Consider the following 27,609-nt stretch of genomic DNA (forward strand, 5'->3'; position numbering starts at 1 on the left):
ATGTTATGTGTAGGTTGAAATCTGATTGGATAAAAAGTTGGCTTGAACAGAAAACGGAAAAATCCGAGAAGGGTTCAAGATAAAGATGAAGGAGCTCAAAAGACAACAAAGATCAAAGAAAGATGGCTGAGAAGAACAAACGATGGCTGCAGAGGACAGTTTTAAGCATTTGGTTTCACTTCATTACACGATGTTCTTTGCACTATGAGTTTTGTCTTTTACATAAGCCCAACTAAAGGACCAACAACAGCACAGGCAAACAAGAGAAGCCAAAGTTAACATATCTTTGGTCCCGCATGCATTCTTGCAATGCAAAAACTCCACATAACAAAAATGCAACACTATTCCAGCATCATTATCAGTAACATGAGCTCATTGTATAGCATTCGCCGGGCAAGTCGTGCACCAAATTTATCAATTTACTAATCTTTGTGTAATATGTGTTGGAAAAGTTTGGACAAATTCACAAGAGAAATATTGCTGAATTTTCTGCTGATGTAATAGCTAAAGAAGCTGTGAAACTTGTAGCTTGAAAAGTATTGACTGTGCTGCCCTGAAGGTCAGACGAATCACACAAGTGAATGAAATTGGTAGTGACTGAATATCTTTCCTTGCTTTCGATACAGTATGTGGGAGGGACTACAGCCTAGTGGCATATGGTTGATTTCCACAGGGATAGTGACATGTGAACGTTTGACTGATCAGATAGTAACGCATTTGTACAAACTATAAAAATCAACCTGTTAAGTTTGTTTAAGGACAGAATGATTAAAACTTTATAAAACTAATTACATATTAATTAAATTATAGCTTTAGCTGAGCTATTATTAGACTCCTGATGATGATGGATTCTGATGCAGTGACACCCTCACCTGTCCTTGCCGGTCTCCTTCTTGAAGAGTTCATCAAACTGGAGCATCTTCTGCCAGGAGATCATGTAGACTTTGAGCTTGGGCAGCACCTCTTTCATGAGCCTCAGGTTGTTGTACACTAGGCCCTTCCCATCATGCCTCATGTAGTTGCTGGGGCCCCAGAAGATAAAAACTGTGTCCTGGCTGGCGTTGAGCAGTTCGTTGCGACTCCGCAAGACCCGCTGCATGCTGGAGTGTGCTATGACACGCAGGGAGGTGCGGCGACCGACGTCACGGGCGTAACCTCTGGCGGTGGGAGCGTCGTTCATGCGGATCACGCACTCGGCCCGGTCGATCTCTTCACCCCGACCGCCTCCAATGAGGTGACCTGAGCTAGTCACCAGGGCGCAGGTGTGGCAGTGCATCCTGAGAGGCTGAGTGAGAGAAGAGGGCAAAGAAGAAGAAGAAAAAAAAACAGGAAGTAAGCAAACATGAACTTTCTCACAATAGTTGGCTTCCACATCCTTCCGTGAATACCCCTGAAGCACAGCAGCAGAATTTCTCTGTTAGTTTTCTGCAGTTATTTGTTTGAAAGTCTACAAACTCTTTTTTCCACAAGTCAAAAACGCTGTGAAGTTCTGTTTAGCCTTGGTTTATACAGAGAAATGCAAAGCAGACAGAAATGCACACCTAGGGGAACTTTGGTAAAAAGCTTCACAATGTGTTTGAGGCAGAAAATGCTTTGTTGACAAATGGGTAGCGACAGAGCCTCCTGGGTATATGTAGCTTGTCATATTGCTTTGCGATTGGTAGAAACCCCAGGGTCTTATAAAGGATTCACCTTAAATCTTTCTCTCACTCCCACACAACAGAAAAATGTGTGTTTACCTCCAAAACCAACACCAAGATGCAGAAAATTCACCTGCAATACTTCATGGGAAACTCACAAAACATTATATTGTTAATAAAATACAGCACACAGGACAAGCATGTCAATAGAAACACAGACTATCACAACAATATTCATCATTATACTGACAGCTGTAAAGATAGCACAAATACTGCTTTTGCATGATGAACATGAGGGTATTTACAACATGAACATATTTATTTGAATTCATTTCTAGTTGGAGTGTTTTTCTTCTTGCTCCTGTCCATATATGAGCTGCCACGGCAGAGCTCCTTTTTTCTTTTGCTCTATTATTAAATTAAATTCATTAAATTATGTTCATTTCCAGGCTTGTATTCTTGGACTCTAATACAGCTGCTTTTCAAAATTCACAGTTAGAAGCAATTTTTTTTATCTTACTTTATGCTGAGCCATGGTGCAGCATTAAATAAACAAGCTCCCTTGCCCTCCCTTTACGCCAGCTTTATTCTGATAAAGGAAGGATGACGAAGGGTGTCAAAACTGGCTTTATTATTTGAAACTTTGGCCATGTGTTAGAGTAATATGCATCCCCGTAATAGTATATGACAGAGAATAAGGAAAATAAGTAATTAATGAATAGCAAATGAATAGATCTTTTGTTTATTTTAAATTACATCTGTGTCTATGGCTAAAAACATACGACACCACTGCCCCCTGATGTAAGCGTGACCTCTTTTTCACTACGGCATGCACATAAATCATTTGCATAGCCCTATTTATATATGTAAAGCTGCTCTGCATGTTGTTGGTATGCATGAAGCTGCTGCACATGTGCTTTGCATGTATGTGTGGGCATGTCTGTGATTCCCCCCCACGCTGCCACACATACACAGACACACACCACTGCACTGAAAATCAATGATATGCAAACCAGCCCTGCAGAGCCCTCTAATGTGCCCTGAAATATCACCCCAGCTGATACGTGTGGTAGTTATTTACACTCTTATAGCCATAACAAATTTACATTTTCTTGGCATTAACAAGAACAAATGATAATAGCCCAATATGTGTGGGGGTGGAGCGGGGGTGGAGGAAGATGTGCCATTATCGTCGTCATCTGCCGACTTTGACTTAGTGGCAGATTAGTGGCGGAGCGGGCTCATCTGTTTAATGAGACCTTAAGGTGCAGGGAGAAATAAAAAAAGGGAGGGTGACAGAAAGATGGAAAAGAGGCAGGAACGAAAAGAGGACCACAGAAGGGGTACGGAAATCAAGGATATGTAAAGGAGGGAGAGAGACAGGGCCAAGCGAGAGATAGATGGAGGCACAGAGAGCCACGCTGGTGCCACCGTGTTTGATGAAATGTTGAGCTAATGAGGTCCTGGTGGTCTACATCATCACCAAGAACAGCACCAGCATCCATCAGTTCCTCCCGTCTTCCCCTGGCCCTTCCTCTCCCACCTGGCAGAGCTTTGACAGCTAATCTGGCTGAAGAGCTGCGACACCAGCGGAGCAGGTCAGAAATCCCATTTTTACCCAGGGGCTTTTAAGTGGCTCCACAGACCTTATTCTCTCCTCCTCTGTCTCACGGAGCATTTAAGTGGGCCTTGCTGGCCAGAATTGGCCTCTTTGGGGAGCTCGGTCAGGCTATTACTAAGAAATAAGCTGCATGCTTTGGACGAGGTTCTCCATTCCAGCCGGAATTACGTGACCCATCCAATATGGTGGTTCTGGGTTGAGGCGATAAAGTCCAGGTAAACTGTGGTTTACCTCGAGATGGGACGCGAGCGCCTGCTGACTCCAAAGAACCGAAAATATCTTTCACATCCAATTTATCCTCGAAACCCCCCTGAAATTCGAACTCCATTTAAAGATTCATCCAACAAATGGTTTATAATTCAAGACACATCTATCATTTATGTCTTTGAAATCGCTGCCTTTGTTCCTCCTTGCTGAACAAAATACCTTTGAACATAATTAAAAGATATGCTACATTTAAACTCTGAGTGTTAAGAGTTTTTCTTACTTTTATCAGTCTCTGGTTACAACACCTGATCAAAGCTGTGATCAATAATGCAACTCAGTGAATTTCCCAATCCTGATTATGTTTTGTCTTACCAGCAGTGGGAAAAAGACACAGATGAAGGGAAAGAATCAGACAAAGTATTTTCTGCTGTACCATAAAACAGTCTAGCTGCTCTAATTAAAAGCTTTTCTGATTTTTCCAGGAAGCTTTTTATTTTTGAGATAATTCAGCAGAATAAAAAAAACTATTCCACTGAGCCACAGTTTCTTTATAAAAGGGTGATTTGATATAAAGGCTGGGAGGAGTCGTTCTGCGGTAGGTATACGACAAACTGTGCAGTTCTTTAGGGAGTGAAAGGTAATTTTATCCAATTTCAATGGTACTTCATATTCTCCTCCAGCACAATTTAAAGGAAAATAGTCTACTTTTAACCCAGTAGTCATTCACCAATCAGCTATTACAATAAAACCAGCTGACTGATACTGTGTAGGTCCCCCTCTTGCCTCAATATAACCGAGGCACCTCTGGGAGGCATGGCGATTTCCAGTGGTTTGTAACGCTGGTAACAAATCCTTTCAGTCCAGTGGGCATGGGAGGGAGGGGCTTCTTGGCCTTTATGTTTGAGTAGGTGTTGTGTGTCAAAGCAACATTTACATACCAGCAGTAAAGCTTTACCAGCAGAAAATTGTAATGTTATTCACTTCATCTGTCAGTGGCTTTGCTTTTGTGGTGGCTGGGAGTACAATAATTTTACAAACTGCAAAACACTGGTAAACACTAAACTCTTGGCTCCTGACTGTTACTCAAAAGCAGTGTGTATCTGGGGCCTCTTAACATCTCATACAATTTTATTTAAAAAGGCAGCATTTCACACACAAAGAAAGATTTATGAAAAGTCTAAAATGTTCGTCTGCATAGCTGAACATGACCTGCCGATGCTTTTTTGTTGTTTCACTTACATCAGTTCTCTAATAAGCCTTTAAAGGAACCACCTCAGTCTGTAGGTTTACTTGTGGCTCCTTGAGTTTCCAAAAGTAGAATGAGAGGCAGAGCCTTCAGCTACCAGCCTGCTCTCCTGCGGAAGCAGTTCTGGCTTTGGGAGACAGACACTCTCTCTGCTCTTAAGATTAGACTTAAAACTTTCCTTTTTGATAAAGCATATAGTTAGGGCTGGAATCAGTTGACCCTGAAGCATCCCTTACTTATCCTGCTATAGGCTCAGGCTGCTGGGGGTCTTCCTGCGATACCCTCTGCATTTCTTTTCCACTCACCTCTTTTCACTCCCCAGGCGTTTATACACCGCGGCTGCACGTTGTTAAATTTGATCTCATCTCTCACACAGTCTGTGTTTTGTTGTCTCTCCCTATCCTCTCTTTCTTCTCTCCTCTTTCCCCTCACTCTACCCAACCAGTCAGAGCAGATGACTGCCTCTCACTGAGCCTGGTTCTGCCAGAGGTCTCTTCCTTTTACAAAAGGAGTTTTTTTCTTCACATCATCGCCTGGTGCTTGCGCATAGAGCATCGTATGACTGTTGGCTTTTTTTTTTTCTTTTATATTGTCGGGGCTTTACAGTACAAAGCACCTTGAGGTGAATGTTGTTTGTTTGGAGCCATTTAAATAATAATAAATTGAACTGAACCTGGAGTTTTGGAATACACCAGCAAATACTAATAGATCAGGGATTTTCCTAAAACTTTTCAGACACTTACACACGAAAAAAAAATCAGCAAACAAATAATTATTATTTACATTTAATAGTCTCAACATTCACAATGAGCAGCTGTTTACAGTTTGCAGCTCCCTCTAGTTGACCTTCACTTTCCTGTCATTCCCTCTCTGCAGCACTGCTTTTGCTACCTGCTGGGCTGCAGCTATTAGAACCTGTCCTCATCCTCAGGGTGTCAAATACTGGCAAGGTATCGAAGCCAAAGGACACCTTGCGCATATCTCTGAGACGCCAGCAGCTTTGGCAAAACTGCAATATTTGATGCCCTTGAAAGAGGACCGTGCTGGCAATTATAGCCATGCTGCCTGAACTGCCAAAATGACTTTGGCCTGCTGAGAATCAAGCCAATCTAGTGGTTTGAAGAAATCTGATTGTCTGTTTGACATTTTACCAGTTCTCTCCAGGTAGATTTCATTAGTGACAATTGAGGTGCTGGATCCAGTGAAATAAGTGCCGGTCCCAGTCTGGGAGGCTCCAGCTCCTATTCTAGCAGGATCTGGGACAAATTAAGCCCTGCAGGTGATGATGTCTGCAGAAGAGGACATAACAGAGAAGTTGAGAGCTCAACCTCTCTTATATTAAACCTTCATGACATCCTGAGAGCTTGTTTGGATTTTTTAAGCAACAATAAGGAATTTTATCTATGTATTATTTCAAGGAAACTCAAGGTTTGCAAATAACTATTTATTATTTAGTAATGGTTATTTTTGCAAAACAGATTCTAATTTTTTTGGGTGAAAGTTTAAATCTAAAACAACCCATAAAAAAGAATAAAACTATTCCAGCATAAATAACTTCCATTTAAAATCATCTCACATATAAAAGTTTTTTTAATTTTTATTTTATAGTAAGGTTTTTCTCAGAGAGATGAAGGATAACCTTGTCCCACTTGTGGGACTCGCCGTGAACCTGCCCTGTTTTTTTTAAGCCCATCCATCCACAGTGTCCTACTAAAGGAACAAAAACAACAACATGCACACAGACAACAGCCAGTCACTGTCTGATCTGTGCTCAACCTGCCAGAGCGACAACCCAGAGCGAGGAGGCCGCCCTCCTCTGTTTCCTCATTCTGTCTGCATCTGAAAACTCCGCTTCCACCGAGCCTGTCCTTCACGGGGCTGCCGGAGCCATCAGTACCTCCACACCACACAACCCGCCTGACTACCTGACCCGAAGAAAACATGGCTGTCAGAGCTGGGTGGGGGATTAAATTTGAGGGATGGTGGAGGTGATGAAAGAGAGAAGCAGTTCAGCTCCAGACCACCTGGGGAGGCGAGAAGAAGGAAACGTGATAGCTGGGTGGGTATTTGGGGCCATTACAGTCTGGTGTTGAACTGAATAAACATGATGTTTGCCATTCAAGATATATTTCTTGTCATATTAATGTTCTTTTGATCTTGTGTGTGAGTCAGAAGGCTGGCATTATTGAGTGGCAAAGTATATATAAGAGAGTATAATTAAACGGAAAGAGGAATACAAGCCGTGGTGAACTCATATAATCACTTATGATTACGGTGTGATTGTAGTTGAAAAAGACTGTGCAGCGCAGCTACCCTGATTGGCTTCGTGGTCAGCACTCACAGCCCCTGGCTGCCCATGGGTAACACAGGCAATAATTGGTGGTTAAAACTCACATGGGTCTTAAGGGGGCATGAAATCAGCTTTAATTCCTCACCCGACTCCCTTCCACCATTCCCCTGCTCAGCTCTGTCCCTTGAGGAATACTTACACTGCACTGAACCATTACGCCTGACGTATGCCATTCCCTCTCAGAGCGGAGAAATAGCATTCAAGTGTTGTTATTGATTTCATGTGCATGAATGCGATGGGAAGGGGGTTGGGGGGTGAGCGAGTGCTTAGCGAGGATGCGGGGACTTCAAGGATGCGAAATGGAAGATATGGCCGGTAAATGTGAGCAATGAGAGGCAGCAATCATCCAGCCCAGCGGGATGCTGTCTGGCTGTCTGGTATTGCCCAGAGATGCTACAACAGAGCAGAGCCTTTTTAGCCTCCTCCAGGCTGACCTTTAGGCTTGTCAAAGATCCCTTTGTTTTCTATAGCCTCCTCAGAGGAAAGCGTTCTACAACAGTCAGACCTTAATATTAGCTTGAGGCAAAAATGCTCACGAGGCCTTCTTAGAAAAGAGCCGAAGGGGAAATTATGACGTCAATTTAAATCTCTTTTTTTGCATGCCATCCTGCTAATGTAGGCTGTGAAAGTGACTTCTGTCTTCCATGGCTCATTAATGACTGATGGGTCATATTTTATACTGTAGTGTCACAGGGGTGAGAGAGACACAGCCTGTAGCTGTGCAAAATTTAAAGACATTACAGACATTAAGGAAGGCGTTACAGAGCCAGTAGAAGCAAAACCAGCTGTCTGAAGCTATAATTTGGTCCTGCCCCCATCAGATGCGAAATATTTATCTGTGCATGTGATTATTTTGGCCATGCAAACACAGGAAGTCTACCACCTAAAGAATCATAGCACTTGCTTTCGTCCTACCGACCCACATAAGCATTCCTCAAGCAACATATATGTGTGTTTTTACGCCTGAGGATCAAGAAAGTCAGCATTTGAAGGTAGACGGTGTGTAGCTGGTACACATACTGAATTTTGCCAGTTTCACATTTGTTCCAAAACTAATACTGGTGTAGGTTACAACGAGAAAACATAGTTAGATACATCATAGAAAGCTTCATTTACAGAGCACCAGGGAGCCAACTATTGACCCATCCATAAGTGACATCACAAGCACACATTCAGTCACTTTAAAACACAACTGTAGGTCATAAAAACTGATTTCACATTACCGGTCACCACAGCCAGCTGGAATATACTGCATGCTCCTAATGTATTGTTATAGTTATTGTTTAGAGAGGGCCAGCCACCGAGTGTCTTGCTGTAATTTTTATCAGCACAAACTGGCAGAATGTCAGCACATTTCTGAAAGAAAAACAAATACAAGTCTCAACTGTTTTATTGCAGTTCTGATAATTAATGAGTAATATTGCTGAATAAGCTAAAATAAATATTTTGCTGTGAGTGGGAAAATAATTATTTTAGCCATTTAGCTCCATTCTCATTGAGAACTACCTCCTGGGTTTCCCGGTGAACTGAAGCCAATTCCAATAAAACAGGAATAATAGGAAACTGGATTAATAGGAAATGAATAGGAAGTAATAGAATTAATAGGAAATCAAGTCCTCTGTATAGAAGCTCTGCTAACACTAGTATCATAAGGCTCTGACAATGATTTTGCCAACATTGCTTATGAATAGCACATTTCTTTTTTTACATTTTAACTAACGGTTACCAATTAAAGTAATAAGACCTGCTAGGGGTTTTGCTCATATAATTGAGAAAGTGAAACACTGGTCTGGTAACGATGCTGTAGGGAGGTGGGGCTCAATACCTGGCTGCTTCAATCTGCATATCAAAGTATGCTTGGCAACAAGTGTCACCACAAGGTGCTATATATTGTAAGGCAAAGACCCTACAATAATACAGAGAGAAAACACCAACAATTATGTCACCCCCTATAAGCAAATGCTTTAGCAACAGGAGGAAAAAACTCCCTTTTAGCAGGAAGAAACCTCCAACAGAACCAGGCAGGCATTCTAGACCTATTGCATGTATGTGTGTAGCCTGTATAATTATTGAATGTATGTGAATGATAGCTAGACTAGGGAAATCAAAGTAGAAAAGAAAAGCACTATATAAAACCCAGTCCAATTACAGTCAAAGCAAGTGAAACACTGAAGAAAAAAAATCTTTCACTAGATGGTAAAACAGTTATGTGAGACCAAAAGCTAAAAGGACACTGGAATCTGTGCAGCCATGGCTAAATATGCAGCAGAAACAAACCATTACAAATAATCTTCCAAGCAAAACAAATAGAAAAAGCCATCTGAGGTCCGTTGTTCTGGGCTAAAGAAATAATAAATCTCACTGGGATCAATCCAGTGTATACAACAAATGATAATACATAATTTTATCATTCATTAAAATAGCCCATGAAAAAGGCCTAAAATAAATAAATAAATCTGATAACCGACAAGAAAAATGCCCTAAAATTTGCTTCATTTCAAAGCTTGTTCCTGCTGCGAGCACCAAAATGTGCAATTTATGATATGGGATGATTAGAAGGAGAAACCGATGAGGGCAGAAATGGAAGGAGAAACTGGGAGGATAAATAAACCTTTTTTTTTTAAATTTTAAATAGGGATGGTGAGCATAAAAGAGTGAGTGAACGGCGCATAAGCGAACAGAGAAACAAAACACCAATTAGAGGCTGTAGGAGCAAAGGAGGAGCGGACTAGAGGGGCGGTACGGCTGCAGTTACCAATTAGAGTAAAATCTCAACAGCTGCAGGCAACGGCAGAGTGGAAAACAACGAATTCAGTTATGTCGGTAAAGGCTGTGTATTCAGAGGGGGAAGAAAAAAAAAATCAAACCTGCTTCTATTGTGCTGATGTGCGCTGACACACATACACGGGGAAAAAAGAGACACTCCAGCAGGTTGAGAGCTGCAGGGCACAGTCGATGTAGGAGGGCTTGTTTGGAGCTGTTTGTCTGGATTGCACGTTTGACCAGTCATTAGGGAGAGCCGAGGTGGGAAGTTAGCCGAGGACTAATGAAGACGAGAGGAGGAGGAAGAGGAGGAGAGAGTGGATAACGAAACAGGAGCAATTAGGGAATCCGGCGGTCAGCAGTCATACTCCAGGTTGACAGCTCCTGTGGCTCTGATGCTCTAGTCTTAATTAGGGCAGAGTTTTCAGTGTTGATCTTAAAAGAAGACGCCTTTGATGGAGGGCAATTATCTACTCCAGGAAAAAAAAAAAACCCAACATCTGACCTAAAAAGAGAGTAATGAAAATTCACTGATGGAGGCTGAGAGTGTTGTTTTTTTTTGGATAAGTGACGTGGCTGATGATCTTGTTAGAGGAGCACTAGTTGAAATGAAAGCTGATATCATCGAGAGTGTTTGAAGAATAGAAGGCACTGGTGGCGGAGCTCTGATCTTCAAAGCATGGAGTAGTGTAAAGAGAGCCCTTTACTCATTGGTGTGTGTATGTGTTGGGATGGGCGGCGGGGCATTCAACACTTACAGTGTCTACAGAGCAGAGATTTAACGTGCGTGTTTGCGATCAAAGTAACCGTAAACGCGTACGGCTGTAGGAGAGGGATGCAACAGTTTAGAGGACATCATTCTAAGTCACGCAAACACCAACAGCAGCAAAATACTTCAGCAGCACTTTTAAACAGCAGCAGCTGCTTTCTAAAAATCAAATTCAGGAACGAAAATACTTCAGACTCACAAACTGAGCTACCGAACCCACAGCTCAATAGACCAACAAGTGAAAACAGAACCTTGCGCTGTTTCAAATTTGTAAAAATGGCAGATGACAGAGCACCAGTGTATCCTGAATTTTGAAGAAATAGTGGGTTAGACAGAAACATTAAAATTATACATTCATAGTAAAAAGAAAAGACACCCTTCTGCCAGTTTTAAGGTTTAAATTTATCAGGACATAAAAAAAATAAAATGGTCCTCTGTAGCTCTTAAAATGAGGTAAATACAACATAAGATGAACTGCAAAACATGACACATTCCACTATGTCATTATTAATTTAACAAAAAATAAGCCAAAATTCAAAAGCAGCATGTGGGAAACTAAGTGTACCCTCACTGATTCCACAGGAATTAAAAGGGTAAGTAGCAGCCAGATACTGCTAATGAAATGCACTTAATTAATTGATCATCTGCAAGTGTTGAACAACTCTATTGCATTTAGATGTGCGGTAACAAAATGCCAAGGAGCAAAGACATCAACAGTGATGCAATTGTTGCTGCCCATCAATCTGGGAAAGGTTATAAGGCAATTTCCACACAGTTTGAAGTCCATCATTCTACAGTGAGAACGATTATTCACAAGTGGGAAAACATTCAAGACAGTCATCAGTCTTTCCTGGAGTGCAGATCCAAACAAATTCACCTCAAGGTCAGACTGTGTAATGTTTAGAGTCACTGAAAAAAAACTGTGAACCCAAAGTGAAGAAGTCTGGCCATAATGCCCATTTGGCTAAAGGTAAAGACAGTCTATCAGCACAAACACCTCATACAAAGTGTCAGCTGGAGTGGTGAAGGGGTGATTTGGGCTTGTTTTGCAGCTATGGGACCTGAACACCTTGCTGTCATTGAGCCAACCAAGAAGTCCTCTGTATAGCAAAGTATTCTAGATTCAAATGTGAGACTAAAGCTCGACTGAAACAAGGTAACGCAACAGGAAAATATCTACAGCAGCAAATCCTCTCTGATCAAAAAATTAAAAGACCATTTTTTAATGAGACATTATGTGGCAAGAGTATGCAGTCAGTTCCAGGCAGGGCCCCCCATGCTCGCCTGCTCTGAATCCAAAGAACACCTCTGGGACATTATGTGTCGGTCCATCTAACTCTGCCAACTTGCACGTCAGACTGTCCAGGAGCTCAGTGATGCCCTGCTCCAGATCTGGGAGGAGATTCTCCAGGACACCATCCATCACCTAGGAGCATGCCCCAACACTGTTTAACAGGCATGCAAGCATCTGGGGCCATCCTTTCATTTCTACCCATCACCCAGTCCATCAGAACAGATGTCGCCCAGTATTATTATTTTTCCCACTGAGTTCTGATTTGAGATCTTATTTTTTTAGTAGTGTACAACAGAATAGCTAAAAAAGGAAAGTATCAGGATGTTGCAATGTTTCTGTCCAGACCTCAACCTGAATGAAATGCTGTGACAGGACCTTAAGGGGCCTGTGGATAAAAGAATGCCTGCAAATCTCAGCGAACAGAAGCAATGTTATAAAGAAAATTAGGCCAAATTCCTTCACAATACAGAAAATTAATTGCAGCTAAAGGTGGTTCTAAAAGCGACTGAGTCATGAGTGTGCTGAATTTTTCACACCCTGTTTCTGCATCCTGGCTCATTTTTTCATAAATAAATAATGACACGATGTAATATGTCATGTTTAGTAGTTCATCTGAAGGTTAGGGTTTATTTTCCTAATTTTAAGCAAATGATTTTTGATGATTTTTATATCCTGACACATTAAACATTAAAACTAAAAGAAGGTGAACTTTCATCTAATCGTGAGTGTCCATTATAGCTGCCATACACACACGAGCTTGTCTGGATGTGACCTGACAGAGGTGCATGTGAGAATGCAAATGTCCGATACAGTCAGATCAGATATTAAACCTTCTAACAAGCTAGCTCACAATAGCATGTATGTGAGAACAGCTCAGGAAAGGCAAGAGAGTGGGCGTCGTGTCTGCTGCCAACTGCATGCTCTACCCAGGAAACACTCAGACCTGAACCAAATTGGTGTTTCCAGTAGTGACACACATCTGAAGCCATTTCCTTTCTTTTCCTACATCTGAGACCGTTTCTCTCGATGTTGTCCGGAGATCATGTGTCAAAAAGGCTACAAATAAATTGGTAGTCAACTCATGCGGTCGGATAAAACAGTTAAGAACTGAAATGGTGTCTCTCACAAGTTACAAGTCACTATTTTATCAGCAGTGAGGTATCTAGAGAGAGTAGCAACAGACAGATGACAGGTCTTTACGATGCTACAATGATTTAAATTTCATCCTGGAGGAAAACTATGAATTCCTTTTTGTGAAGGGTCTGCTCCACAAAAATGTTACACTTTTTTGATGATTGAATCACACAATTGAATATTGCTTAGGTTTAGAGCTTTCCTCAAAATGGAAAATAGCACATTTGTAGTTTTCCTGCATTATGAAATGTGTTTCAAAGGTATTTTCAAGATGATCTCAGCTAGGAGAACGAAAACAGTTCCCTTCTGGGGTCATGCAATAACTGATGAATCCTCAGAAAAGCATTACACTACCTACAACAAACCCTTAATACTCAAAATTTCATGCCTGTCCAGTCTAGTTTTTGCCAAGCTGCAATATTTATGTTTTATGTGAAGTAGTCAGCGTTCCCTGCTTCAAAATAGGACGTCTAACAATGCTGCATTAAAAAACTGCATTAGTGTGGGCGTGTTGTTTCTAGTGAGACAATGAAATATGATTGGGGCAGAGAAATACATTTGAGAAATAGATCCATTACTTTGAGGAATTATCACATGCCAAAACATTGCAAAGTGTTTTATGATGGCATGAGCAAAGATTTTTCAACTCCGCAAAGTAAACTTTTCCTTCTCAGTGACCACAAACTGAAAAGTAGAATTAAAGTGTTAATGCTGCAAACTAATCCAGCAGAAAGGTGCTTGCAAGAGGATTGTGTTCTTTTTAAATGCTGTGATTGCTTTGCAAAGGCTTTCATTACAATGATGATAAGGCAGAAAAAATAATAGTTACTCGCTGCATTGTGTGGAGTTGTACAAATTTAAGGTTTTGCGATGTTCTCGTGTTGCAAATTATGATTTGCAAACAAATAAACCCCATCCTCAAAAGTTACCTCAAAGTTGAACCAGAAACCGTAACCACAGTGTTGCTACACTGGAGTGAGTTCTGCTTTACAGGTGATGCTATTATTGCTCCCACCCACACGTTTTTTCTGGCTGTACTCACTTCTCTGCCTCCCCAATCAAAAAATGCCCTTGTATCCCAAACACCTCTGCAGCTTTTGTACAGCCCCGCAGGCAGGACTCTGTGTCATTAAACCTCAACTTTCCTCACCACCTGCATAAAAAGGTGAAGAGAACAAAGCTGCACCTTGCTTCTGCCTTGTTCTTTTCTCCCCGATAATACCTAAACCTCCTCCTCTTCCTGTTCCTCACCTTGTCCAGTGTGGGTGACCTGGAAAAGACAATAAACGCCTCTTCCTGCCGTGAGCTGGAAAGACCGGACCCGAACAGCGAGCTGGAGTGTGAAGGCTGTCGGGTTGCACCTTGTTACAACACACACTCTTTTTACTTAATTGGCTCCATATCAGCCTGTTTGCCGCTGGTACAGACTGTACAATGATGCAGCCATTGCCTGTCCCTTTACCCTCCACCCAAATGGAAGAGGAGAGAGATACTGCTATGAGGACCACACCAATACACCCCTGTAGGAGAGATTGCTTTGGCATGAATACAAAAGATGAGGTGCAATTTACCAGGTCAGAGAATCTCTCCTGCGCCCCCTTTTTGCTCCAAAATTGCACCAGGAGGTGGCATGCGGAGAAGATAAAGGAGGAAAAAGCCAAGGGGAAATGACAGAGGGACATTAGGAAGAGCGAGGGAGGCAGAAAGACTGGAGGAAGGCAAAAAAGGAGATAGAGAGAAAGGGGTTGCTGTGACAGACAGAGGCGGGCCGAGGAGGGGAAGAAAATGAAAGGCAATCTGATAGATGAAAAAGAGGAGCAAGAAAAAGGAGTGGCTGTCAGAGAAAGAAGCACTTTGGAGACCAAGAAATGTAGGGCAGCTCCTTCAGAGAAAAAGGCAGGGATTTCAGGGGCCTGCTTTGATGAGGAAAAGTTAGAAATGCACACTCACTTGCTTCAGACCGTTATCGAAATTATGATATCTGAAAGGGTCATTATGCGAGAGAAAGCAGCAGCCTCGCAAACATCATTAAAACATCTGCAGGATTTCCCTCTCTGAATGCCTCCAGACAGCAGAGTTTAATTCTAAGATCGAGAAGATTTCACATTTGCGAGTGAGCTCACGGTTGCCGTGATCATCCTACCATTTATTGATGTGGTGTGCTGATATGTTCCCATAATCCTCTCAGATCAGTTTGTTGAGAGTGATAGGCATGGTTATTGCCCAGCGCAGTGTGGTAAACAATGGGCTGAATCAATAACGAGAAGATGATCTTGTTAAGAGAAGTCTGGTGAGAGTAATGACTCGGAGGAGACGTCTGAGCGCAAGTTGTAAGCCGCTGTTTCGCTTTCCCGTCACGTCTGCCCCTCCACTGCAAAAGTCCCTTTTCTGCACAAGATACAGAGAGTTGAAAATGAAACTGGAAGATAAAAAGGTGCAGCATAATCTTAGCATGGAACCGAATATATGCATGGGCAGGGACGGCGGGAGGAAATCTGAATACGGCATTCAGACGAACTGCTAACTGTCAAACTTGAGATGACAAGTTTGTTGTGAGCAAGGGCAAACTGGCAATTTTTACAGAAACCAAAAACAACTTCTTCCAGACTGGAGACGGGCTGTTAATCTTGGAGTGCAAAAAAATAAATCACGTCAAGCTAAATCCCATAGGAGCAATTATTGTTGTGTTGTAGCAATATAACGACAAGCCCGAGAAAAACAAAAAGAAGACATCAATAATACATCGGCAATACTGCAAGCCGTATGTGGGCAAAAGCTCCGCTTCCCTGTGAAAACATTTTCTGTACTAAATATTCTATTTGGAGTGTGTCCATTATGTGGTGGAACAGAGGATAATGAGAGACAGTAACCAAAAGGGGTGTGTGTGCACGTGTGGATGTGTGTGTATAAAACACCAGCTGCCAGTGACTACACTTGTCAGGCAGGAAGACTCTCCTGGGAAGACAGATTTCATATTGGCAAGCAGGACACGTGAGTGTGTCTTTCAATCTCTCTGTGCTTTGTGCATCACTGTGTCTGTTAGATTTACTCAAATATTGAACTCAAGTACAGGTTTCATGTACTTTTATTGAAAATTTCCATCCTATGCTATGACACTCCACTATGTTTCAGAGGAAAAATACAGTCTTTGACATCTGTCACTACTTAAAAGCTGAAGAAGGTTTTTATTTAAGAAAAAGTACTTGCATATATATGTATATATACAATGCTTTTCTCATCTTACTAACCACTCAAAGCGCTTTGGACTACAAGTCACATCTCAATCGCTCATTCATACAGTCCTGTAGTCTATACACATCAAGCACTTCAACTGCCTTACATCCACAGCCAATTTACAGTCACCAATTAACCGCCATGCTGGCAGGTGGTGGCTGGCTGTTGCACGGTGAAACAAATCTAATTCTTTGTGATTGCTTTGGTCACAAGCAGATTGCTGCAGTTGCTCATAGCTTGCATAAAGAAAAGTCTGCAAATACCTGCAAATACTATCCAACTTCACACTGAAACTTGAAAAAGTACAAAACTGGAAGTGGAGGGCTTACTTTCATAGTAGCAGGATTCAAAGGGTGCCAATTTTACTTTAAAGCAAATGGTCTCCATTTCTCCGTTTGTTGGTTGCCAAGTGGCCTCTAGTCTTTGGAAGGAAGTTACCAGAGGAAAACACAGGGGGAACATGTAAACTCTATAGTGAAAGGCCCAAGTCAGGAATTCCAAACAGGAACCTTCTTGTTATGACGCATCACTGTGCTCATGCTATAGACCAGTGCAAAGACCTTCAATCTTTTTAAGCTTGCTTTTCCATCCATCAGTTAATTTGTGCTCAAAACACTGAAAACTTAAGGGAAATTCTGAGAATAGTTATTAAAAATCGGGGCAATAGCTTGGTGCGTGGATATACAGCTCCAGAGTGACTGGTTCCAGCTGGAGGACCCGCCCATCAAATGAAGGCTGGTTCTCACTTTTCTCCCAACGTCCAAGCAGTATGTCTGTGTCAGCCGCTGGCTACAGTCACTTTGTCACAGCTGAGGATGTGGAGTGGGTAGGGGTGAGCTGCCGTTTCTTTTAATCACCCGTTTTCTCCTATTTTGAGTCAGTTAAGGAGGTCAGACTCTGTCTTTAGTTTTGGCTCTTATTTTGGTAAGGTTAGGTGTGTGGGAATCAGTTTAGCTTCGTTTTGTTTATTATTTTGGCCTTGGCTCACCCCGAAGTGTTGACACCCCCGTTTTGTTGTTCCTCTTTTATCACATTATAAATAAATCACCTTGTAACGAACGGATTTGTTTCCTGTCACTGATTGTGTCTTTGGGGGAGCGAGTGCTTCACTCGTGTTATGGCCTGGCCCCTAGACGGGTCGTAAAATGAATTGAATCTTCAAATAAAAAAACAAAAAACCATGTCATCTTTGAACATTTAGCCTTTGCAGAACTTGTGTTTCTTGAGCAACAGAGTAAAGTCAGCTTACCTGCCAATAGACCATCAGTCAGTATCAGTAAATACCCTCAAAAAGTCTTGGGTGAGATGGGAAAGTTGCTGTGACACATACTCAACATAAAAACTCCCCACCTGATCTGAGTGGTCCAATGGGGAACCATTTCTCAAATTAATGAATGAATCAAGCAGAAACACCATATTTTCCACACCTGCATTTGAGCGGCAATAACATCCGTCTGGAAGATAAGCACCACCAGCTGTTTATCTCAGTGCACCTTGTAGCGAAATACCAGGAGCAGATGAAGACTCACATTAATTCTCACCTTCTTCTTCTCAAAATTATGTTAAAATCTACAGCAAAGTGGGTTGAAAATGTGACTGACTTTCCCTTTTAAACTGCCAGATGGTTTAATGTAAATAAAGTTCAAATCAAATGTAAATACTTCACATAATAGTAAAGGACCTTTGACAGGACTTTCAGTAGTGTATCAACCATTCACTGGCTTTTATCACGTTCACCTGTTTGACTGCTTCTCATTCGACAGAAGGCAGGCCGATGTTGTTAGAAGCATCAGAGTTGGGAAGAAACAAAATTTATGTGACTTTGAATGTAATTTAAGCATTTAGGAAAGTGATGATATGTGATCTTATTTTCACCTTAACTATCGGTCTACAGATGAATGTCCAGAAAAGGGAAAAACAAAAACAAAAATATCTCTTAGTTAGTGGCAGTTCTCTTGGTAACAATAAATGGATGATGAAGAGGTCAGAGGAGAATGGTTAGACTGGTTTAGGCTGATAAAAAGAAAACAGGTACACATATAACACTTGCTATAGCCAGCATAAAGCAGCATAAGACTACAACATGTGTCCAATCAGCTACAAAGAAGAAAATGGGGCTACAGTGGTTGCAGGCTCATCAAGACTGGACAATAGAAAACTGGAAAAGCATTTCTTGGTCTCTGATGAGTCTCGATTTCGGCTCCAGCACTCAGATGGTAGGGTCAAAATTTGGCAAGAAAAAACACAAAAGCTTCCTGCCTTGTATCAACAACTCAGGCAGCTGCTGCTGCTGCTGGGGAGGATGTTTTTCTCCTGGCACACTTTGTGTCCCTTAGTACCAATCTAGTATCATTTAAACTGCAGTCCTTTACGACCATGTTGTAAGAGCTACTTTCAGCCAGATAATGCCCCATGTCACAATGCTTATATAATCCCAGGCTGGTTTCTTGAACACAGCGAGCTGGCTGTACTCAAAAGGCCTCTATATTCACCAGATCTAAATCCAGCAGAGCACTATTGTGATTTGGTGGAACGAAATAATTACAGGAATCATGAAAGTGATACCCAGAAATCCGCACCAACTGCCTGATACCATCATTTCAGCATGGACCAAAATCTCTGAGGAATGCTTCGAGGACCTTTACAAATCTATGCAATGAAGAATTAAGGCAGTATTGAAGGCAAAAAGTCAATTCTACTACCAGGTTGTACCTAATAAAATAAGGATTGAGTGTAGTGGAAGACATGAATCCCTGAGCCATTTTTCTGAAAAACAAGTAGTTTCAGCTGCGGACTTAATGCTTGTCTTGTTTTACTGAAGTATTATTTTAAACTACAATTTTGGTACTTGTATTTAAGGAAAGAATCCAAGTGATTTTTCCACCACATAGAGGAGAGCCTGTTTATGCATTTTTCCACTGCATTCACAGATACACACATTTTAATAGGAAAATGCTAATGAAATGAATCCGGATGCTAATGCTTATTGCCAGGCTAATGCCTATTCATTTAGTCAATGGATGCACACCTGATATGCAACAATCACGAAACTTGTGATTAGAAACGTACGAATGAGTTACATTTACACACCTTGATCTTCATAATGAAAGTAATGATTCTTAGCAGCGACACTGGAAGCGGCTCACGTCAGTAAACAAGTGTTTGGGAGTTGCTGTGTTTTTTCCTCTCTGTCTTTTTACTGATTTTTTCACCAAGGTGATGAGCCTCCCCCACATACGCCAGGCTCATTAGCCTAACCCTAAGTGTATTCTGCCTAGCAGGAATTCATAAAGACACAAACAATGCACACATGCATACTAACAGCTTTCTCTCAGAAAGAGGCTCCCACAGTGTATTATCCCTTAATGAGACCTGATCAGCCGATGAAGAAAAGGTAAGCATCTCACAGCTGCAGAAATGGAGGAAGCATTCAAAGACTTCACTTAATGCAATTCTTGAAAAACAACCGCAAATAAAAAGTATTTGTTTACAGATAAATGGCCCAGACTAATGAAACGTTATTAGACTAACTGATGACTCACCGATTCGAAGTAGTTCCAAACAGATGAAAAGCAAAGTTCTGCTCCATTAATGTGTATTCATCGCCTTAAACTTTTTTATATCTTTGAGTGTTATTATGAGATATTAAAACAGGGATAGGCTGCTCATAATTTATTATTTACAATTCTAGCACAGACTCTAATTATAGAGTCTAAAACTGCATCCACAAGTGACTAGAAGCTGATTTCTAGTCACTTGTGGATATTCCAGGCTGTGATTGCCTAGGTTAAACTCAAGGTCGAGACCCTACAATGATACAGAGAAAATCCCAATAATCAAACAATCTCCGCTTTGAACAAGCACTTGGCAACAGTGGGAAGGAAAAACTCCCTTTTAACAGGAAGAAACCTCCAGCAGAACCAGGCTCAGGGAGGGGCGGCCATCTGCTGCAACCAGTTGGGGGTGAAGAGAGAGTGACATATTGAAGAGCTGATGATTAGTCACTTATGGACATGCCAGGCTCTAGTTGCTTAGGTAACCATCCAATGTTTTTACTATTAGGTCATGGGCCAATCACATGTATCTCACACTCTCATTGGTGGTTGTTTCAATCATTCACCTGGATGTTGGGTAGAGTTTATTTTGCCCACTTCACGCTGCCAGTGGTTGTTTCATCCTTGCTTGCTGAAAGTTGCACAGTGTCACTGACTTTCTGTGGTCTCTGGTCATGATGTCACTGCTATTTCCAGCATGGATTTGGTGCGATGTGGTGTCAAGAGACCGCAGAAAGTCAATAACATTCAACAACTTCAAGTAACTATGGTTGAAAAAACTGCTGGTGACAAGAAACAGGCGTGTACTGAGATAAACTTTTCCCCTTGAGCAACTGAAGCGACTATCAATGAGAGAGCAGGACTCTGTTGACTGGCATATGACCTGTTAATATGTTAACCAGTAAATGTTAACCAGTAAATATGTTAGAGGGTTATCCATTCAACCAGAGTGTCTAGCCTCTAACTTTCATTAAAGAAGGAAAGTATGTTCAAACAAGGGGAGGTAGCGTGAGAGCAGGCAGGCATGTGGGTTTTCCTCCACACAGGTTTTCCACAGCGGGTGTTTGTTTGCTTGACTGAAGGAATGGAGGCTGGAACACTTGGGGGGGATATAGGCAGATGGAGAGGAAGAGGTAATTTCACTAAGAGATTAACTACAAGAAAGTTTTCCTGAAGCTAGACTGGTTTCCACGCAGTATGCTCTATCTGGCAATAAGAGAGGATGAAGAGCTGGTCCTTCTATGCGGGTAATTGAAGATGGAAAACAGGTGTGCTGGCCCCAGTTGACAGAAGCAGGCGAGGGAAATGCCTATCTGATCCCACCAGGAAGGAGAGTCTGCCATTTCACAAACTGGCACGGGGATAAGGGAGATGGGGAAGGACACTGAGGAGCCATGACACAGGGCCTGGAAGGTCTGCAAGGGGCCAGCTGCCAGCTTCCAAGCAAATCACCCAACGAGCAAATCACTTCTAATATGGACGCAGCTTTAGAGTAGAGGGGTTTCAAGCATATAACAGTCTTATTTCCAACTCTAAACAGAAGACATGGAAGAATAAAGGCTTGTATGTGACTCAGGTGTGCAAAACCTTACTATTATGAGTCCAACACGATGGCATGCTTTGCATTCTGAATTTTTCAGAAAAAAAAGCATGTCACAATTTCATGGCAGTTTGATCCCCGTCCCTACAGTTTTATAGTGGTTTAGTGTTCCATGGTTTAGAAGGAGATACCTCTGTAACCATTTTAACTTAAAAAAAATTAGCATTCAAGACCACAGGCTATAAACAGCGTAGAAATCCAGAGCTTCATTAAAATGCAACATTTATTGTAAATGTAAAATCTTAATCTTAACCTACAGGTTACAGCTGACTGCAGCTTTCGGATAAACAAAAAGTGAAATGTTTCAGTCAGGGAGAAAAAGACATTTTTCCAGCACTGCACAGTCATCTTCTCAGTGGCTGAAGTTTGTAACTCTGACTGGATTTGTAGAAGCAATAAAACTGATTGTAATGCCCAGGCGGTCGATATTGTTCTTCTCAGATACTAGCTGAGCATCTGATGCCATAATGATGATGATGATGATCATCATCATCATCAGAGCTTTCTTTGCATTATTAATGAGATGATGATAGGAGGAGGAATTAACACTGATTATGAGCTGTGGAAATGGAGTCATCTTCAGCTCATAAATAGACTCTTTTGCATTGCTGAAATGAGCTTCGGTATCTGTTAATTTTATTAGCCGCAGCCAGCTGTCTTTATATCATTCTTCTTCAGAGCAAAAATGACAATTAGGAGCGCTTCCAGTTTTGAAATGTGAACATTATTTTGTTCCAAAACTTTACTCTGAGCTCAGTGCTGATGGGATAAACTTTGCTGATGAATCAGCAGAGTCTAGGAGGAAACTTCTGCACTTCTATCAATCAAAGAAGAGCAATTTGACTCAAATAACTACGTGTGCTGAAGTAACTTAGCTTCATTTGGTTATCTGGAGTGCAGATAACTGCAGTGGGATGAGATGACTCAATACAATCTCAGAGTCACTTTAAAAAAAGAAGCAAAAGTGTTGTTTCAAAGACTTGAGAATATTTTATTAGATTGCTTTATTTTTGCTGCTAAAATGCATTCAATTTATATTTTATCACATTTTTGGAAAAAATTTAATCCGTCTGCTGGCTCACTGTGAAGACAGTCTCATTTGATTTTTTGCTCACCTAAAAGCACAAACATCCACTGATTCTACATTAAAGCTGCTGCTTAAAGGCTGGTTGTTTTATTTTAAGATGTTTTAATAACCAGTGATTTTCCATGACACACTGGGAGTTAATTACACTATATTTAGTAGTTTGGATTCTTAGCTTTCTAAAAAAAAACATAAAAAAAAAACCCTACGTAAATAGTTAATATGCAAGTAAAACTTTGTATATCTTGAAAGGTGCTATATAAATAATCCGAAAGTGCTTCACGAGAGTCAACAATGCATAACAAAATTAATAAATACTATGTATATGGGGTACTTGCTTTTACAGCTTCTCTCTTATTTCCCAAGACAGAACAACATCTTCAAAACAGATGGATTTCATTTAATTTGGCACAGATTTTCTACCAGGTGCTCTTCCTCGGGACTGGCACTATAAGTACACTAGCTTGTGACCCCTGAGGCTGGATTTAATAAGTACTATATATCTATACACATTATTTAGATGGCTACTGTTACAGTGCCAGGGAAGTTCACTGGTCCCTGTGTTAAACTTTACTTACCTATCGATCTTCAGGAACTTAAGTGAACATGAGAGGTAAAGTTTCAGCATTTTATCCCTAAACTGAAAGCCTTTGTCTCCTCCCCAAGGGGATAGGGGGGCAAACTTCATACCAGAAAATGGATTTTGTTACCAGTTTAACTAAAGATAGCCATTATTAAGCCACTATTACCATTTTTAAGAAAAAAAAGAAAAAGAAAAGAAACACTGCAACAAAACTGATCGATAGAAAGGGTTACATCAATAAGTTAATCGCTCCTTCATCTAGAAGGTTAAGCAACTGATAACACACAGTTCTGCCCAGAGCTGTGGCTGTGTGGTGCAGGCGATCTGCTCAGCTTAAACACTTTCATTCATAACTACTGAGTAGAGTCAGCTGCAAATAAACAAATTTTAGCTCAGGACCCGCTCATTTTTCATCGCCAGTGGTTATGTCATCTGTTATCATTTGAAGTTGCCAAAAATCATTGACTTCATATGGTCTCTAGTGACCATGCTGCTGCTGTCTCTTCCTGTGTAGATAGCCCTAAAGACAGGAGGAGTGACAGGAACACAACACAGCCACACAACAAAACCATAGTAGGTTTGCTATTCCCATAAAAGCAATTGGATCATTAAAATTAATGTTACTTGTCATAATAAGTAGTGCAGTTTCACTAATGGTTCAGTTTTGTTTTCACTCACCTACTGGGTTAGGTGTAGGGAGGAAAAAAAAACGTAATTCGGGTTAAAGCATCATCACTTTTCCATCATCCCTGTTAAAAGGGTAGCGCATTTACACCAGAGGTGCCTGATGTGTTACAATGTGATCCAAACAGGTCCTGCCAGAGCACTTTTGTGTGAGGAGCTGGTGGTTAGACTGGTTTACTGCTATGCGTCGCAGCACAGATGCAGAAGGATAACCTGTGTGCATCTGTTTAAAAATAAAAATGAAAAGTATTAAAAGTATTTCACACCCAGCCATGAGGAGGGGGCTCACTGATCCCTAATGAAATCTTTACATCTTTACAAAAAGACAATAACATCTGATCATCACTAATGAAGTAAATTTATTGCATGTCTTCCCGTGCTGTCTCTCAGCTTTCCTGTCCATTCTCCACTCTCCACTCCCAAAAATCAAACATTTTCATTTGGGGTTAAATGTTTGATTTTTGGGTGGGGGGAAATGTTATGATTTAATGTTGGCAGTGTTTTGTTTTATGTTATGTTTAAGGATTTGTTCTCGTTTCCTGTTTTATTGTGAAGGTCTGCGTCTCATGTGAGTGTGTTCAGTTTTACCTCTGTCTCGTCTTGTTGATTATTCCCAGCTGTGTTCCCCACCTGTGTGTAATCTCCCTGTGTTTCCCTGTGTGTATTTAAGTCGCGTCCTCTGTCTTTGTAGTTTGGCTGGTCCGTCTGTGTATCCACCATGTCTCATCCGTGTGTTTCCCTGCTGCCCAATCGTCATCTGTTTTCTGCTGGCTGTTATTCGTGTTCAGGTTTGTGTTTCTGTTCAGGGTCAGTAGTTTAGTTTTTCCCAGTATAGTTTAGTTCTCCGTTTACCATTTTGTCCATCTCTTTTGTTGTGTTTGCCTTAGTGGCACCAGCCATTTTTTAGCCAACCTGGTTGTCCAGTTTAAGATAAAGCCTCTTCTCATCCCACAATCCGGTATCCATCTTCTTTTATGTTGCGGCTATGAGCCGGGTCGTAACAAGACAATAACATCTGATCATCACTAATGAAGTAAATTTATTGCATGTCTTCCCGTGCTGTCTCTCAGCTTTCCTGTCCATTCTCCACTGCTCTGACGTAATAACAGCCAAAAAAATCCACCAAGAAAAAAGCAAATATAAATAATAAGACCAGCACTAATTGTTCTTTGCATATTTAGTGCAGTTATGAGGTACATATTAAAGTCTGTCTGAAATACGCTGCACTGTGCAGACACATTTCTTTTTTAGTTCCTCTTAAAGCTGTTCAGTGTCCTTTGGCGGTGCTCAGCTTTAACTCCATTTTTTAAAATCTTTTCAGGAAAAGCTTCTTTGTGATTTGCTTATTTTCAGTGGACTTTGCTGAGTTGGATGGGAGTTTGATATGATTAACCACTTAACCGCAGCCTTTTTTTAATGCAATTTTGCAGCACCACTAGGAAAATGACCACACCAACTACACCCTCAAAATCAATTTAGTTACACTGACAATTATGGAAACTTCAGCTGTTGCCCTATATATTAGCATGACCCACTTGCGACCGCTGTGGCTTGGACAGGACCTTTGGAAAGTTCAAGTCTGTATTTACAGACTTCTCAAGGATGATGGAGGTGAGCGGTTCATCACTGTTCTTACAGGCTTCAGTATAGCCACTTCTGGGCTGATGTTTGGACAGTCGTGAAGGGGTGAAATGTCTCGGTTTGAACTTTCCGGCACAAACAAACGAACAGTCACACTACCTTTTTTCAGGGATTGACAAGAAGTGTGAGAACAGTGAGAGCTGCAAGGACAAATTCTCTCCTCCACACTCCTAAAATTACTGCCTCCTTTACTGTTCATGTTCACTGCAGAGCGCCACTAACACCTTGGCTTTCAAAGGAACGGAGACAACGTGTGATCAGAGACGTGACAAAAAGAGGATTTCCAAGTAAGATCTCTTTCACCTTTAGCACAGCTGAATTCCATTAGACGCTAAGAGACGGCTGGAACTTGTTTACTGATATGATAGAGTATATGGTTTAAGACGTATTTTTAACCCTACCTTTGTATAATGACCAGCTTTTGCTGCTTTAGTTGCTTTTATCATGATTTTGAGATTGCACCTTCTGCATTATGAAATCTCCTTTATCCACGCTGAAAGAAAAATGACACAGGCATCACACATACGTTTGTGGAAATGCCTCGTATTATCAAAAGGGATTATTCGTCATGCGATCAACTCTTACACATAGATAACATTTTCCATTTTCTACCTTCTATCGTTTTTTTAACGTGAGCACAGAATTGGGCCTCAGATAGAAATCACATCCATTTACTGGGTTGATCCCTTTCATTCAAGTTGTGGCATCAAATAAAATGTTCTTCTTTGTTAAAAATGCCTTTTTGTTGCTGCTTTTGTTGCTGCTGAGACATGGAGAAAACTGTCTGACTTCAATCTAATTTTAGTAACTTACGCTTCTCAGGTGACAGCTCCTGAAAAGGTTACTTATTACTTACAAACTCCTTTCCAGTGAGCATCTTGGAGCTGAATGATGTTGTGTTGACTGTCAATCTTGAGACACTACGCAATGACTCAAAATTAGCACCAAACAGAGTTCACATCACCTCTATGAGGTCTGCTCAGCGTGCTTCATAATTATAAGCCGGACATCATTCCTTTCTAGTAAAAGAAAGTTTTCTGGTTTATGACTTTTTTAATTAAAAAATCATAATATAACAGTTGTACATGAGCTTGTAACCAATTAGAGGAAAGCCAAACAAGTAAAAATCTAGTCCATCAGAAGAAACACCAAATAAAAATGAAATGTTCAGTTCTTTGTATAGCCTTGAGAATTCTGTGTAAGCAACATAACGTTGGACTTTGATAGCCTTGTTAGTTGTGAGCTCATAATTGCAAACGGTACAGAGTAAATATTGAGCACTTATTAGCAGTTAACAGGAGTGAGAAGCCTTTTTTATTGAAGACGTTTTCCCTTTGTTTTTTTCCTTTTGTTCCAGATCTTAGATTGCAGACTTTTAATTTCTTTGCCTTTTGTTTTATTGTTAGGAATGAGGAGCGCTGATTAGTAAGCTTTTGTTCATTGTTTTGGGCATTGTTCGGCTCAGAAGCAGATAAACCCATACTGAACCTTGATTTGCCTTTTGCAGAGAGTGCACTCACATATTATGTACAGGTTAACAGCAACAAACCCATTTTAGACTAAATCAAGTTGCCAGCCAAAGATCATATTAAAAGACAGACATATAATCTTTTAGTCTGCTTTTTTTAGGAAGCAACACAATGAACATTTTCTGCTTTCTAACAGGTTCTGATGTGGAAACAGTGCCATGATTCTGGCGTCTGCTTCATAACCACAGTGCAGGTTTTGCAGTGGAAACATGGTGATTTTTGACTGAAGACACATTTTTGGCATTTCAATTTGTTTCTTTGTTACACAGTTACATTCAAAAGGTGTGAAGATTGTGAAAGAACGCCAAAGAGATGGATGCATTTACACCTTTTCAGTGACTGAATTCAAGTCTGAATGCTTCTTGGCTGCATTTGCACTCGGCAATTTTTAGATCTGATAGTTATCCAGTTGGCCCTCTGGATGCATGAAGTGGTTAGAGATTGCTAAGCTATTTGACTGCCGATAAGCAATCTGTAACTTTCCAAACCTGACATTCACAGCCCATTCACGGTCAGCTGTGCAGGGACAAAGACAAGAGAGCCAGGATTTGTATCTCTTTTGCTCTATTTTTCCCCCCCTTTTTGATACAGCCATTTCTTTCACCTTCACAGCGACTCAAACACTGTTTCAGGAGACTGAATCCCATTTTTTCCTATAAGATCCATCTTCCTCTCA

The 27,609-nt window shown here is 41.0% G+C and overlaps 1 protein-coding gene across 1 annotated transcript in view; it reads right to left on the reverse strand.

Moving 5' to 3' along the window:
- st6galnac5a (ST6 (alpha-N-acetyl-neuraminyl-2,3-beta-galactosyl-1,3)-N-acetylgalactosaminide alpha-2,6-sialyltransferase 5a) overlaps positions 1 to 27,609 on the reverse strand; it is a 58,759-nt gene that overhangs the window by 20,140 nt on the left and 11,010 nt on the right. The window contains exon 3 of the mRNA XM_031731140.2: positions 873 to 1,285. Coding sequence (XP_031587000.1) covers positions 873 to 1,285 — 413 coding nt within the window. The remainder of the gene's footprint in view (positions 1 to 872; positions 1,286 to 27,609) is intronic.

This window comes from Oreochromis aureus, linkage group 18, assembly GCF_013358895.1.
Source record: "Oreochromis aureus strain Israel breed Guangdong linkage group 18, ZZ_aureus, whole genome shotgun sequence".
In the NCBI taxonomy this organism is placed as follows: domain Eukaryota; kingdom Metazoa; phylum Chordata; class Actinopteri; order Cichliformes; family Cichlidae; genus Oreochromis; species Oreochromis aureus.